The sequence below is a fragment of the Rutilus rutilus genome, assembly GCF_951802725.1.
Source record: "Rutilus rutilus genome assembly, chromosome: 8".
Lineage (NCBI taxonomy): Eukaryota > Metazoa > Chordata > Actinopteri > Cypriniformes > Leuciscidae > Rutilus > Rutilus rutilus.
This window is the reverse complement of record NC_140222.1, coordinates 3,842,689-3,859,488: the sequence shown is the minus strand read 5'-3', so window position 1 is coordinate 3,859,488 and position 16,800 is coordinate 3,842,689. Positions and strand designations below refer to the sequence as shown.

General features: G+C 36.4%; 2 protein-coding genes across 9 annotated transcripts in view; one reads left to right on the top strand and one right to left on the bottom strand.

The window, feature by feature from the left end:
* Window positions 1–2,730: 2,730 nt before the first annotated feature.
* LOC311295487 (uncharacterized protein) lies at window positions 2,731–7,374 on the bottom strand. Of its 3 annotated transcripts, XM_084416898.1 has the most exons (4): window positions 7,274–7,374; window positions 6,865–6,913; window positions 4,311–4,350; window positions 2,731–4,196 (listed from the first exon to the last, which is right to left on the bottom strand). In XM_084416898.1, exon 4 carries the CDS (start codon window positions 4,188–4,190, stop codon window positions 3,114–3,116), a length of 1,077 nt encoding a protein of 358 aa, XP_084273024.1. In that variant the 5' UTR covers window positions 4,191–4,196; window positions 4,311–4,350; window positions 6,865–6,913; window positions 7,274–7,374; the 3' UTR covers window positions 2,731–3,113. The 3 variants fall into 3 exon arrangements, with proteins under 3 accessions (XP_084273024.1, XP_084273022.1, XP_084273023.1); XM_084416896.1 differs by having other exon boundaries at window positions 2,731–4,350; XM_084416897.1 differs by lacking the exon at window positions 6,865–6,913 and having other exon boundaries at window positions 2,731–4,350; window positions 7,274–7,321.
* Window positions 7,375–8,230: 856 nt separating this feature from the next.
* The window catches only part of ampd2a (adenosine monophosphate deaminase 2a), a 35,846-nt gene continuing 27,276 nt past the window's right edge, over window positions 8,231–16,800 (top strand). For 2 of the 6 annotated variants that reach the window (XM_084416823.1, XM_084416820.1), the window contains exon 1: window positions 8,231–8,472. In XM_084416823.1, the coding sequence (XP_084272949.1) occupies window positions 8,463–8,472 (10 nt within the window). In that variant the 5' untranslated portion in view covers window positions 8,231–8,462. Of the gene's footprint in view, window positions 8,473–10,362; window positions 10,459–10,484; window positions 10,506–16,800 lie in introns of those variants that run through there. The other 4 variants (XM_084416819.1, XM_084416818.1, XM_084416821.1 and 1 more) reach the window with 4 other exon arrangements.

The following is a 16,800-nucleotide window of genomic DNA, read 5'->3' as shown; positions in this document are numbered from 1 at the left end:
TACATATGTATCTGGTTGACTCGATTTTGATTTACTGAAGGTTATATGTTGAATGTAAGGCTGAATTGTTTCCCCTCTTAATTTGTAATGGGCCCATCCTTTCCTTTATAATCTGTTGCTTTGTTCATTTGAGGAGGTCAGTTTAGTTTGTTTGGTTTTTGGCTAACTGTTTTTTGTTTTGTTTGTTTGTGTTGTAAGAAAAGAGTTTGTAAAGCTGTTTTTTTTTCTTGGGTTCATAAAAAATCTTGTGTTCCTTGTTCCTGACTTCTTTGTCCCTTACACACACACACACACACACACACACACACCTGTCCCCTAAACCTTCCCATCACACAAAACTTTCTGCATTTTTACATAAAAAAAAAAAAATAATAATAATTCTGTATGATTTATAAGCTTGTTTTCTCAATTTAGGTCACTGTGACACAAGTCCCCATGAGTGTGTGTGCATTCAGGTTTAAGTCCCCAACGGGACAGAAAACATGTACACACACACACACACTTAATTTTCATAGACCTATTTTCAAACTGTAGAAGCTTCCAAAACCTCAAGTTTCACTGAACGAACACTGTGACTCATCACTGCCACAACACCGGGTGACGCTTCTTCCTGTGACTCAGCGGCTGCTCTGATTGGCTGAAGCTCTTCCCACATGCAGTGCAGTGATACGGTTTCTCTCCAGTGTGGATCCTCTCGTGTGTGTTCAGATGTTCTGAGCGACTGAATCTCTTGTCGCAGTGTGAACACTTGTAAGGTTTCTCTCCAGTGTGGATCCTCTGGTGTGTTTTCAAATGCGAGGTCGATATAAAGCCGTTTCCGCACCTAAAGCACACATGAGTTTATTATTTGATGCTCTTCATCCAGTCTTGCAAAACTCTTCCCGCACAGAGAACAGAAGTACGGCTTCTCCTGCCGGTGTCGACGACAGAAACGCTTCATCAGTGTTCGCAGCTCCACAGAGTGTGTGAAGATGCTCTTTCAGATTGATGACGTGTGTGACACTCTCTCACACTCGATGCAAGTGTGCGGTCTCATCATCTCAACTTCATCATCTTCTTTCTCTTCCATCAGGACTACAATGAACAAACAAATCAGCAAAAGTCCCCATATTTTTGCTTGCTTGCGGAATGAAACGAATTGATAATTCACCACTAGGTGTCAGGACATAAACAAAACAAGAGCACTTGAAAAGAGCAAAATATCTGCATTTGTTTTGTTTTTGTAATTAAAAATCTGTGAGATATCTGAACGAAGACGAGCACAATCTGGTGATAGAATAGTTTAATCACTACAGTACTGAGATGCAATGTTGAAACCATTTGACTTGATTTAAATAAAAATACATTTTCATTCATAATCAGCAGCACAATATTACGGAAGCTTGTTTCTGCCACTCCATAAACAATAGAAAAGGTAGTTTTAGCGACTTTTTATCTCACAATTCTGGCTTTTTTTCGTGCAATTGCGAGTTAAAGGGTCCGTTCACCCAAAAAAGAAAACTCTGTCAGTAATCACTCGCCCTCATGTTGTTCAACCCCGTCAGACTTTCGTTCGTCTTCAGAACACAAATTAAGATATTTTTGATTAAATCTGAGAGCTGGATCACTCACACCGGTGTGGTGAACAAATGAGTCCTATTGAAGAGATGAGTCCGAGCTTAGGACCCCAGTAGTATGCCTGATCTAAATCTGTTCTTGCGATAGCTTGTAGCTAACGTCAGCTGTCTAAATTGTTAATAAGAAAAATAGTAATATACACAAATAAACATTATTTTATGGTTCTTTTAATTAAAAAATATTTTTTAAAAAGTGTACTTGTAACATTTCGCTGATTATTACGATAATTACAGAATTATAATTGCATTACGAATTGCTGTGAATACGGTAAGGCAGTATAAGCTCAGCTAGCATGATCATCGGATAACGTTAGCTGTATGCTATGCTACTATCTAAGCTAACTAAAAAAACACACTAACAACAAGAAATGTTTCATTTCACAATCTATAGCTTCGGTTAAATACTAAGTTTATGAAACGTATAAGTTAAAATACATTAATGACTCGTTATAACGTAGTACAAACGTCTTCTATGATAAAGTGATTTTGTATGATTTGTAACCCAGGCACTAAAGCGATTACCCATAAAACGTGCTTTGAACCAATCGGATTGCTTGGGTCCTAAACCCGGACTCATCTCTTCAGTAGGACTCATTTGTTCACCACACCGGCCCAGAAAGTTAGTAAAGACATCGTTAAAATAGTCCAAGTGTCTACAGTGGCTCAACTTTAAGTTTATCAAGCCGACGAGAATACTTTTAGTGCGCAGAGAAAACAAAAATAACGACTTTATTCAACGCTTCATTTTCTTCTGTGTGTCTCTGAGTGAGTTCATGTAGTGTAACAGCGCAGCGCTTCTGGGGTGTACGTCAGAACGGAGGCTCACTATTGGCCGACGCTGGTCATGTGTGTGATGCTGGCCAATAGTGAGCCTCCGTTCTGAGACGTACAGCACAGAAGCGCTGCGCTGTTTTTTGCGCGCATTCTCGTCGCTTGATAAACTTAAGGTTGAGCCGCTGTGGTCACTTGGACTATTTTAAACATTGTCTTTACGGACTTTTCTGGGCCAGCAAGTTTCAATAACAGAGAAGCCTATGGAGGAGTGAGACAGCTCTCAAGATTTACTCAAAAATATCTTAATCTGTGTTGAAGATGGACGAAAGTCTTACGGGGTTGGAACAACATGAGGGAGAGTAATTACTGACAGAACTTACATTTTTGGGTGAACAAACCCTTTAAAATCTAGCACTTCTGAGAAAAGTCCAGAGTTGTGAGATATAAACTATGTATAGTTACTATAATAAACAATATTATGTCATGTATTGCGAGATATGAACTCGCAATTCCGAGAAAAATTAAGATTTTGCAATGCAAGTAATTATTTCGCAATTCTGAGATGAACAAAAATCAGAATTGTGAGATAAAAAGTCGCAATTGTGTGCGAGAAACAAGCTTCCTTACAATATACACACCCTACACACATTATTTGCAAACATAATTACACTAGTGTGACAAAAGTGACCTGATTTCATACACACAAAATGACACAGAAAAGTCTCACTCCACGATCAGCGTTTCGATCGGATGATGCTTCTTCACGTGAGCGAGTAGACGCCGCGCCTGCTTGAAGCTCTTCCCGCACAGAGCGCAGTGGTGTGTCTTCTCCCGGTGTGTGTGCTCGTGCGCGATCAGCTGCGGCACGCGCGCGAAACCCTTCCCGCAGAGCGCGCACTTGTGTGGCTTCTCCTCGGCGTGAGTCCTCTGGTGCTGCTTGAGCTGGTCGGCCGTCACGAACGCCTTCCCGCACTCGAAGCACACGTGATCCTTCACGCCGCTGTGCACTTCCTGGTGCCTTTTAAAGCAATCCACCCGCGCGAAGCTCTTCCCGCACAGCGCGCACAAGTACGGCTTCTCGCCCGAATGCACTTTGGCGTGTCTCTTGAGCGCGGACGCGGTGATGAACTCTTTCCCGCACTGCTCGCAGTTAAACGACTTCACGGCGGCGTGAGAGAGCTGGTGATCTTTGAGGCCGTTGATGTGTCGGAAACTCTTCCCGCACTGGTCGCACGCGTACGGCCGCTCTCCGGTGTGGATGGTCATGTGACTCCTGAGCTTCTCGTTCCGTATGAAGCTCTTCCCGCACTCCGGGCACGCGTGCGGCCTCTCTCCGGTGTGCAGTTTGATGTGCCGCTGTAGGTTAGCGTTGCAGGCGAAGCTCTTAGCGCACTGCGGGCACGCGTGCGGCTTCTCTCCGGTGTGTGTGGTCATGTGTCTCTTTAGCCTCGTCCTGCACGCCAGACCCTTCCCGCACCAGTCGCACGTGAACGGCTTCTCTCCGGTGTGGGTTTTGGCGTGCCTGGCGAGTCTGGCTTTACACGCGAAGCTCTTGGCGCACTCGACGCACGCGAAGGGTTTCTCTCCGGTGTGGATCCTGATGTGCCGCTCCAGTCTCGCTTTACGTGCAAAACTCTTCCCGCACTGAGGGCACGGGAAAGACTTGTTAACCTTTCCTGGGAAAGACGTTTCCGGTGGCGAGGGAGATGGAGGTTTTTCTCCTACAGTGATGGGATAATAATGATGATTATGATGATGTTTCTTCTCCTCCACCTCGTTCGGTTCCTCTTTCGCTTCCATTAGAGCCTGAAATTAACATAAAACATTTTTTTTACATAAAAAAAAAAAAAAAAAAAAAGTCATTAAATTGGGATGGGAAAATAAACATAATATGAGTGAATAGATGTGCTAAACGTTAACTCTAGCATCTTGCAGGGGAGTCCGTGGAAAAGGAGAAAATCTGGGGGAAAAAAAAGATTAAAATAAGTAAATAAATAAATTACATTAAAATTAATCAATTAATAATTTTTTTATTAAAAGTATAAGTTGGTTATTAATCCGTTAAATAGATTAAATTAGATTAAAATAAATTAAAAAATATGATTTAAATGAAATAAATAGTACATTAAACAATACATTACAATAGCAAGCTGTTTATATAATATATGTGTGTGACATACGTACGTGTGTGTGTGTGTGTGTGTATATATATATTATAATATACATAGACACATATTATATAAACACAAAACTTTTATAATTGATTTGACAGCACTAATAATAATGCAACTTAATAAAAACTAATGGAAAAGGAGAAAATCTGCAAAAAATAAATAAGATTAAAATAAGAAAATAAATACATTACATTAAAATTAATAAATTAATTTAAAAAAACGTGATTAAAGGTGATAAATTGATTTAATTCGATTTTTTTTAAATGCAATTAATAGATGATTTAAATTAAATAAATAATACATTAAACAAATACATTACTATAGCAATCAAAATATATATAATAATTATCATGATTAATCACATCGAACATAAACGTTTGTGTTTATATATGTGTGTGACGTGTGTTTATATGTAAACATATATGTTCTATATACACACATACATATATATGTATATTATATATAAATATAATAATATGTAAACACATTTATTATATAAACACAAACTTTTATGTTAATCACCATTAATCAATTTGACAGCACTAATAATAATGTAACTTAATAAAAACTAATTTCAGATTTATAATATACATTTTTCAGTGTATTATTTGGGTGTTTATAAGAGACAGATGCCTCTGAGGGTCCCTCACATGAGAATGATCATATTTGGGGGTCCATGGCGTATAAAATATTAAAAACGTTGTCGTATCCATGCAATAGGACGAGGATATCGATCTATCTGTGAGATTTTGATTATTGGGATTGAGTTATTTAAACATAACGGGGCGGTTTCACAGACAGGGATTAAGCTAGTCCAAGTCCTAAATGAACAGAAATCTGCTTTCTCTGTCATGATTTAGATTTAGTTTAGTCCAGAGTTTAATAAGATGATTTGTTCACTTTATTTAAACTTTATTTTGTTTTGTTTTAACACCATTGTATCGGGTTTCTAGTTCAAATGTGATTGGTTCATGTTAAACTGACTTGAAATGGTCACTCGTTTTGAAATATGCTTAGTAACCCAGTCATACAGGACTTTCACTTCCCATCATGCTTTGCACAGGGCTAAATTGGGAGAGAAAAGTTTGAAATGAAGTGATATTTTATGATATTTTTTAGCAAGATGTGAAAATGGAGAGACTTGATCATGTTTAATGTTCTGTTACGTTGGTATTTAAAAGTTTCTGTTATGTTGGTATTTTGAGGGTTACCTTTGTGGTGAAGTGTTGCTTCTAGACTACCAACACTGAACACCACGGTGTGTGTAAAGAAAAGTTCTATTAAGGTTGTTATGTAAATCACAGGAATAATCAAGTATTACTTGTAGGATTATTTGAAAAAAAATCATTTTAAATGAAAACCTTTTATTGTTAATGAACACCATTGATTCTAGTTAGTTGCACAATTTTTCTGATGCCATTGTTTTCCTTGTATTTGCTTCTCAGTTTAATGCAATTTTAAGATTTTCTTGGTTCACTCCATGTTTTATAGGCAATCTCTGTCATGATAATTCAGATTAGCACAGCTGGTGTTAAATTAATCTGGTTTATTTTAGTTCAGGACTCCATAGTCCAGGGGCCGGTTTCACACAGATAGACTTTGACTATGGCTTAGATATACTAGATAGTCAGACTTCAGATAGACATCTAAATCAGAGCGTTGCACAAAGCACTGAAGACTCTGACTATCTTAAGTAGGACTACACTGCAATGCATTCTGGGTCAAATAAGACACTTTTCAAAACAAAAAACATCGAGTAAGCGCATTCAGCCGCTCAGTGCAGTTTACCCCAGCGGAGAACGTGTGTGTGTTGGAGGAGTTACGAGGACATTTTACTCTGGAAATGTAGCGGAGAATGAAGTAACAAGAAGAAATGTTTACATTATGAGCCATTTTCCCTTTTCTTTGGGCTGTTTGTAATGTAACTGATGGTTACTGCTGGTTGCCACGGTAACAGAGTCTTAGACCTGAGTTAGCCTGGGGGTAAGAGGGGTCTAATTAAGTCAGTCTTTATTTTTGTGGAACAGTCTAACTTGCATTAGACTAGTCTATGAGCACATTTTAGACTTGTCTAACACTATAGACCGCTCTAAAATAGCTTTGTGAAACCGGCCCCAGGTGTAACTAATCTGTGTTATACAGAAAGACATGTTTTAAGACACGATTAACTATTCTAGATTAAGGCTTGATTTAAACCCTGTCCGGGAAACCGCCTCAAACTGTTTATCACAGACTAATAAAATGAATGCTGTCATTCATAAAAGCTGTTAAGATTAATAATTTAAGTTTAGATCCCATACCTAGTTTGCCTCAGTCTGTTGACAGCACTGAAAGAGCTTCAAGTGAGATCTGAAGACATCAGCATAAAACAGCAACTATTACATGAACAGTCAAAACTACTTTACCAATCCTGATACAGAACAATAATAACGCTTAAATAGTCAAAATAGTCTCTCCAGTCATTTTCATGAGTGATGCTATAATAAACATAATTTGCATAGCACCTTATTCTGTAATTGCTTGTTCCCTCCTGATAAAATATATTTTGTAGTAAAACGATTTGTTATTTCTGATAAAAACAAAAAACATAAAAAACAAAACACTATTCTGAATATATAATATATCATTTAAATTCCCATTGAGATTGTTTTCGAAATTCACCCAATCAAAAAATATGAGTTAAAATTCGCAGATAATATAATAACTTACACAAAGACATCGATATGTTCCTCACTCAGGCAACCGTCTTCTGTCTTCTTCTGCCAGTTCACAGCGGAAGACCAAACAACGTGACAGAGCGCTTCCGCCCCCTACTGGGCTGGAGTTATAGTGCAGATGTTGCGTTTGCAGGAATATTGATAAATATTCTCATTCTGAGAAATGTGATAAGATATTAAACACCGCCTGAGCAGTGAGGGCGTTTGCGGGTGACTTCTGCTTAACAGTTTATCTGAGGTGCCAGTGACCCTTCTTCCAACGGCCAGTAGATTAATTTACAAAAGCAAAAGCTTTCCAAAAGATCTAACTAATAAACATGACCCTTTTTTTCAAAGTTCGCCCGAAGAAAAAAAAAAAGATTATAAGAAAGATAAATATATTGTAGATAAAGATAAATAAATGATAAATATAATTCTATATAAATATTAATTTAATATATATATATATATATATATATATATATATATATATATATACATGTATGTATATATATGTATGTATGTATGTATGTATGTATTTGTATATATATATATATATATATATACATATATATATATATACATAACATTTATTTTGTGTAGTATGTTTCCCTAGCGTCTTTGGGTCTTGTCAAGTTTTTATTTGATTTATTTATTTATTCATTTTAATTCTGCCTTTTCTGAAATGCTGAATTACAATCATGGAAAATGACAATACATAATTTGAACTGAACAGCGTCTCTTGCTAGTACTGAATGAAACCAGACACCACTTATTAAACACATCCTAGAATCCGATTATTATTATAGCTCCGTTATTTATCGATTTATTAATTTAACATAACTCTGATGTAGGCTACCCTTACATCAGCAATAGTTGGTTGTATTCTTATCACGTTCAATAAAAATCGTGTTTTGATCTGGTCTTGATCGGGTCCTGCCTATAAATGTGCAGCGGCCCCTTTAAGTGCGACTCCATTTCTCAGCGAAATTTGATCAAAGTTCCTGAAAAACTCAAACGGTCCGAATCCACTCCGAGTTTTTTTTTTAATAAGTGGGAGACTCTGAAATCTGGATGAACGGAAGAATTTAAGCAGTTCAGCTAATATTAAACACCGAAAGTATCTCCCATAATTATTATTAATTTTCATCTGTTCATCTTTTCATCTGAGGTGGGATCAAACCGGACCAGAATCTACAGACATGACGACGAGTGAGTCCAGAATAACAACAGCTCTCTATAACATCACACAACTTTATACAACACTCTTAACACTGTACAACAATTCATCCAATAACACAAAATAATAATCACACACAGTAGCATTACACAGTAATACACGAATCTTCACACAGCACTGGTCTGGATCCGCTATTTGATGTTTTTATTATTTGGCACTATTGTAGGACTGAAGTCTCGTTAATAATTTAATTCGCTTTTTTAAAAATTAAAATAAAAACTAAATTATGAAATTCTTCTTATTTGGTTAATGTTTAACCAGGTCAAAGTCATCTGTGTAATAGAGTTTAAAGTCCTCATGAACATTAGATATGATTATCAACTTCCTCTTTAACGGAACCCCGACTGATTTAAATGTTTTTGCACACTATATACTTAGGAAAGTGTAGATAGTCTGGGTGGTCAGTCTGTATGGACTGTGTCTGTGAAAATATGCTGAACATAATGCATACTACATACTTTATTTAAATAGTATATACAATAATATGCTATGATAACCTTTTATCAATTTGAGCAAACAATGAGTAAATGAGCTGAACATTACATACTACTTTCTATTTTTTAAATTAGTATATGACTGTATGAAGTAGTGTGCTATTATAAAATCTTTTGTCAGTTTGATCAATTGAGTAAATGTGTTGAACATAATGCATACTACATGCTATTATTTCAAAAATATATGAAACATTATGAAGTAGGCCTATGCTATGATAAAATCGTCGTCAGTTTGATCAAATGAGTAAATGTGTTGAACAATGCATACTACATACTATTATTTTAATAAGTATATAAACCAGTATGAAGTATGCTATGATAAAATCATCAGCTTGATCAAATAATGAGTAAATGTGTTGAACAATGCATACTACATACTATTATTTTAATAAGTATATAAACCAGAATGAAGTATGCTATGATAAAATCGTCAGTTTGATCAAATAATGAGTAAATGTGTTGAACAATGCATACTACATACTATTATTTTAATAAGTATATAAACCAGAATGAAGTATGCTATGATAAAATCGTCAGCTTGATCGAATAATGAGTAAATGTGTTGAACAATGCATACTACATAATATTATTTCAAAAGAATATGAAACATTATGAAGTATGCTATAATAAAATCGTCGTCAGTTTGATCAAATAATGAGTAAATGTGTTGAACAATGCATACTACATACTATTATTTCAAAAGAATATGAAACATGAAGTATGCTATGATAAAATTGTCTGCTTGATCGAATAATGAGTAAATGTATTGAACAATGCATACTACATACTATTATTTAAAAAGTATATGAAACATTATGAGTTAGTATGCTATGATAAAATCTTTGTTTGACTGAATAGAGGAAACATACTAAACAATGCATACTACATACTATTATTTAAAAAAAAATATGACACAGTATGAAGTAGTATGCTATGATAAAGTTTGATCGAATAAGACAAGACCAGGAAAAAAAAAACCTGTTATTTTGCCAAGTGCATTGCATTGTGGGACACATTATCCCACACGGTGTGCTCCCACACAGTAGATCATCTGCACAGTTTATTTTGTAACTCGTACTGCACGCAGTCTGCATACTGCAGAAATAGCACGCTGCCATGCACACTCTCCCCGTGATGCAATTCTTGCTGCATGGTTACCGCAGCAACAGATCAGAGTGTTGTAGGGGAATCCTAAGCCCCTCCCCTCTGCTGATGTAGGAAGGGAGTGGCTCCGCCTCCACTACTGCGCTAAGAGATCCCCAAGCCCCGCCCCCTGTGCGTATCTTCCTGCCCTGATAAGAGAGTCTCTGTGCCTCTCTCTCTCTCTCTCTCTCTCTCTCTCTCTCTCTATCTATCTGTCCGGTGCAGGCGAAAGCATGTCGGACTCCAGCGCAGCTCCACCGCAGAGCAAAAGCAAAAGCAAAGCGGTCAAGAGAGGCAGTTTACACAGCCGGACCAGCCCGGGTGAGTCTCATTGCAGCAGAGAGACAGACGGGTAGAGAGACAGACAGGTGGGGTGTGATACAGGACCGTAGCTTCAGAGCAGTTCAGGCCGTTCTGAGAGTTTCTGCTCTTTCTGTGTGCTTTAAACTGAACCTGGAATTAATATGACAATGAATATTTAAAATAATTGTATTTTTTATAATAATCTTACGTGTTTTCTCTCATCACCGGTTTCTAATCATGAAACTTTCAGGCAGTTTTGTTTGTTTCGTCCCCGAATGCATCAATATATTAATGACGAATGCGGAGTGCGAGAACGTGGGATTCTGGGAAAATGTTCGTCCAGGCGTGTGATGCGAGAGCTCATGAATTACACAAAAGTGTGTGTGTGTGTTCTGCCTCAGAAAATATGACACACGCGTGTGACACGGACGCTTTGTGACGCTCGTAAGGTTTAAACCTTTGGGTTCGTCAGAAACTAAATAAGTCTAGAATAAGTCTTAGCGGACGATTTAACAAAGAAAAATAATAGGAAATTTAAAAATGTGTCTAAACTAAATAAAATTGAGTGAGAAACACATAATATTTTAAGCTTAACAGTCCAAAACAAAGATGAAAATATTGCAATTTGCAAACATTTAGATCACAAAACAACTTTGTGCAAAGAAAGTAATCAAAAAAAATATTATAATAAAAACACAATAATATAATAACAACAACAATATATGACATGATAACAGAAATAATATAGCTGTAAAACAACACAATATAGTAAGATTATAAATAATAAGATATTTATAATGCATATTATATTTTTACTGTTGTGGTCTAATCATTTACTTATTCTGTCAAAGAGTAACAATAGAACAATTTTAAATTCTACTCGTCAAAATCTACTAAAATCTGATTTATAATGTAATAATTCTGTCATTTTCGACTTTTTATTTAGTTAAAATGTCATAATTGACTTTTTATGTCACAATTTCAATATTAAGACATTAAAAGTCAAAATTGTTAGAATATCAATTTTAGTATTTCAAAATTTCAAAGTTTTAATGTCAGAATTTTGAATTTCAGAATTTATTCTCATAATTATAACTTTTTAAGTCATAATTTTGACTTTTAGTATGTTATGATTTTAATTTGTCAATTTCAACTTTGTCAATTTTTTATCTCAATTGATTTAGTATGTCAATTTGGACTTTTTATGTCACAATTTCAATGTTTTGTCATAATTACGAGTTTAAAAAGTAAAAGATTGTGACTTGGTGTGTCAATTTTAGTATTTCATAATTTAGATTTTTTTTATCTCATAATTATAATTTTTTAAGTCATAATTTTGACTTGTCATCTCATAAATAGGACATAGTATGTTATCATTTCAATTTGTCATAATTCCAACTTTGTCAATTTTTTTTATCTCATAATTATGATTTAGTATGTCAATTTTGACATTTTATGTCATAACTTTTTGTCATAATGACATTAAAAAGTCACAATTCTGATTTAGTATGTCAATTTTAGTATAAATTGCCTCTTTTTAATCTCATAGTCATAATTTTCACTTACCTAATAAATATGACTATATTAACTGTTATATCAATTATTTTCAATTTCAACTATTATATATTTTTTAACCTCATATGTATGATTCAATTTCAATGTTTTAATCTCAATTACGATTCAGTATGTCATAATTTCGAGTTATATCATATTTTCGAGTTTTCTCAATTTTTTTTTATCTCATAATTAGGATTTAGTGTGTCATAATTTCGAGTTATGTCATAATTTTGTCTTTTTCAAGTCAAGTCAAAATGTGTTATAAATATTAATATGGTTAAATAAATATTAAAATATGTATATGTGTGTGTAATACTCAGTGAACAGTGAGGAAACTATATAAAACAATAAACAAACAAGGGTGTGTTAGTGTGTGTGTTGCAGTCATTTTGAGCTGAAGGGTTATAGAGTTTATGGGACAGTTAATCACAGAGATCAACCCCTATCACACACACACTCACCCGTGACGCCCGCAACTGTGTCTCCTGCAGTTTTCATGCCTTTAAGACAATCTAACACACACAAAACTCTCATTAGTGGCACAATGTGTGTGTGTGTTCAGCCAATCCAGTCACAGCTTCTAAATATGAACCCGCGTGTGTGTGAGTCTTTAAACCTCAGTCTAGACACTTGGTTACAGACAAAAACACAAGTCCAGTCTGTGTATGTGTGTGTGTGTTTAAGTTCACCTCACACTTTATTCTGCTCAATAACCATCCAGTTACACAGTAAAAGACTGTGAAATATAACAATTTGTCATTCAGGGGCGGGGCTTATCTGAAAAAGTTTGTGATTGGTTGTACAGAAACTAGAAGAAAAATGTTTTTATACACAATTCGCTTAAAAAAATGCAAAAGCAGCATATATTTAAGATTGAAACCTGCTGAATGAACCCCTCGTAAGGCAAGTCCGTTCGCTCGGCGGCCATCTTGGAAACGCCCTCGAGCAGCTGCTCATCGACTCCGTCTATTAGAACGCAGACAAAAATATTGGGCTAAAAACACCAAGATATGATGAACACAGTTTTCAGAAAGTGAAACACTTTTATGAGTTAAGAAGACGTTTTCTGTCTAGAAACCTAAAAATCTATTCGCTTGTTACTACTATTCGCTTGAAATGTACGAATACATTTCTAGATTTCTTGACAAAAAAGTCACATTACGTTTACATAAAATTCAAATCAGGAATAAATTCTGACAACAATGGCATCCATCATAAGCTTAAATCACACAAATAAAACTATATTTTTAGGCTGGTTCAGCGAATATGTCTTCTGGCTCGCGATTGGCTCGTTCGACTGGGAGGCGGGGCTACAGGTGCCATTTTGAGTTCTATGATTTCTCTCGTACCCTTATAATGACTCTGAATAAACATTCAACGTGATGAGGGTTTTTTTGGTGTCAATTTTGACTTTTATATGACTCAGTATATCATAATTTCAATTCAATTTAGATTTTTTCTTTTTAATCTCATAACTATGACTTAGTATGTAAGAACTTTGACCTTTAAATGTCGCAACTAAGTAAATTTTCAATTTGCTCGTAATTATGAGATTGTCAATTTTGAGTTCAACTCATAAATATGACTTATGTCATAATTTCAACTTTTTGTCCCTTTCAACCTATGTCGGTTTTTACTTTTGAATCTCATAATTATGATTTAGGATGTCATAATTGAACCGTTTTGTCAATTTCGATTGATGTCAATTTTTACTTTTTAATCTCATAATTATGACTTGGGTATGTAAGAATTTTGACCTTTAAATGTCACAACTAAGTAAATTTTAAATTTGCACGTAATTATGAGATTGTCAATTTTGAGTTCAACTCATAAATATGACTTATGTCATAATTTCAACTATTTGTCCCTTTCAACCTATGTCGATTTTTACTTTTGAATCTCATAATTATGATTTAGGTATGTAAGAATTTAAACTTTTTGTCAATTTCGATTGATGTCGGTTTTTACTTTTTAATCTCATAATTATGATTTAGGTATGTAAGAATTTTGACCTTTAAATGTCACAACTAAGTAAATTTAAAATTTGCTCATAATTTTGAGATGGTCAATTTTGACTTCAACTCATAAAAATGACTTATGTCGTAATTTCAACTTTTTGTCGGTTTCAATTTATAGCGATTTTTACTTTTTAATCTCATAATTATGATTTAGGATGTCATAATTGAACCGTTTTGTCAATTTCGATTGATGTAAATTTTTACTTTTTAATCTCATAATTATGACTTGGGTATGTAAGAATTTTGACCTTTAAATGTCACAACTAAGTAAATTAGATTTTTTCTTGTAATTATGAGATTGTCAATTTTGACTTCAACTCATAAATATGACTTATGTCATAATTTAAACGTTTTGTCAATTTCGATTGATGTCGGTTTTTAGTTTTTAATCTCATAATTATGACTAATGGCCCTTTCAGACAGGACGCATTTATTTCAATGGCTTGCACCGCGCGAGGACGGTTTGTTGCTGCGTCGGCCAAAGTGCGCGCGCAGCGTCAAAGTTAAAAATATTTCAACTTTCGCCGCTGCGCTCTGTGATGATCACCTGAGCGGCCTATATAAACGGGGCGTCCAAACAAGCGAGGAAAGCAAAATGGATGACCAGCTAGTGTGTGTCAGAATTTCCGTAGCTATACAATACAAGTTTGTGGTCGTCTAGGGACATCAGAAGAAAACGCTAGAAGTTTTGACAACTCCGCCTACTTTTCTCTGGCCAGCGTAGCGCAAATCGCTTTGTGTCTGAAGGGCTACGCTGAACGACAGCGACCAGCGCCGCGCATTCTGCATTCTGTCTGAAACGGCCGAAGTATGTCAGAATTTTGACCTTCAAATGTCCCAACTAAGTACATGTTAAATTTTTCATCTGGTAATTTGTCCGAATGTTGACTTTTAATCGCATAAATATGTCTTAGTATGTCATCATTTCGACTTTTCATCTCGTAATTATGATTAAGTATCGTAATCGTATCGTATCGTATCGTATCGTAATTATGATTTACCAAAGCATGATTTTCTTTCTTATCTGACTATTCCGTACACGTGACTACACTACTTTTGAAACGCTCATTACTGAGTTCAGTTTCACATAGTACACACTTCAGTGTATGTACTACACAGTACGCTAGTGTTGCAGTGATGACGCAGCCACACACACACACACACAGAGGTCTGTTCCTGCTGGTCTTCCCAGGATTCCTCTGTAAACGTAGGGCTGGGTTGTGTTTAAACACACAGTGGTGCGTCCCACCACTGACCCCCCCGCCTCCATCTGCAACGTGGTACGAGCCAAACGTCCCGACACACACTGAGAGAATCAGCTGCAGCGAGAGACACACACTCACACACACTGACACACAGGAAGTGCTTTTATCCTGAGCATCCCAGCAGAGATCAGGTACTGCGTCCCGGATGTTTATGGGACGTGTGTGTGTGTGTGTGTGTGTGTGTGTGTGTGTGTGTGTGTGTGTGTGTGTGTGTGTTTGAGATGCATTTAATTTCACTGGACTGAGAGGTTTCAATGGAATGTCGTGGAACGCGTCACATGATCACGGTAAAGTCACATGACGAGAGTCAAACTCTTCAGTGTTTGGACCGGAAAGTTCTGGTTCGCTTTACCTGTGTTTATGTTACCTGTGTTACTGCTGGAAGTGTATGAATGAAACGTGAGAGGATGAATGTTTCTGTCACCTGTGCTGGACTACACTGAGTGTGTGTGAAGCGTGTGTTTGTGACACTGATGATGGACGAGTGTGTCGTCTGCTGTACTGTCATTAAACTGAGCTTTCTGACAGAAACCACAGAGTTAGATGGTATATTTCTGCTCCGCCAATCAAACTTCAAACAAGTATTTTGATGTACAGCAGCGCTTAGTTGCTATGCAGTTGCTAGGGTGTTGTGGATGGTTGCTATGTGGTTACTAGGGTGTTCTAAGTGATTGCTAGGATGTTGCTAAGTGGTTACTAGGGCAATTTCTAGGGTGTTGTGGCTGGTTGCTATGCAGTTGCTAGAGTGTTGTGGACGGTTGCTATGTGGTTACTAGGGTGTTCTAAGTGATTGCTAGGATGTTGCTAAGTGGTTACTAGGGCAATTTCTAGGGTGTTGTGGCTGGTTGCTATGCAGTTGCTAGAGTGTTGTGGACGGTTGCTATGCGGTTGTTAGGGTGTTCTTGGTGATTGCTAAGATGTTGTTAAGCAATTACTAGGGCAATTGCTTAGGTGTTGTGGCTGGTTGCTATGCAGTTGCTAGGTTGTTGTGGATGGTTGCTATGCAGTTGCTAGGTTGTTGTGGATGGTTGCTATGCGGTTGCTAGGGTGTTCTTAGTGATTGCTAAGATGTTGTTAAGTGGTTACTAGGGCAATTGCTATGGTGTTGTGGCTGGTTGCTATGCAGCTGCTAGGGTTTGAGGATAATTGCTATATGGTTTCTAGGGTGTTCTTAGTGATTGCTAAGATGTTGTTAAGTGGTTACAAGGGCAATTTATATGGTGTTGTGGCTGGTTGCTATGCAGTTGCTAGGGTGTTTTGGATGGTTGCTATGTGGTTTCTACAGTGTTCTTAGTGATTGCTAAGATGTTGTTAAGTGGTTACAAGGGCAGTTGCTATGGTGTTGTGGCTGGTTGCCTTGCAGTTGCTAGGCTGTTGTGGATGGTTGCTATGTGGTTGCTAGGGTGTTCTTAGCGATTGCTAAGATGTTGTTAAGTGGTTACTAGGGTAATTGCTATGGTGTTTTGGCTGGTTGCTATGCAGTTGCTAGGTTGTTGTGGATGGTTGCTATGAGGTTGTTA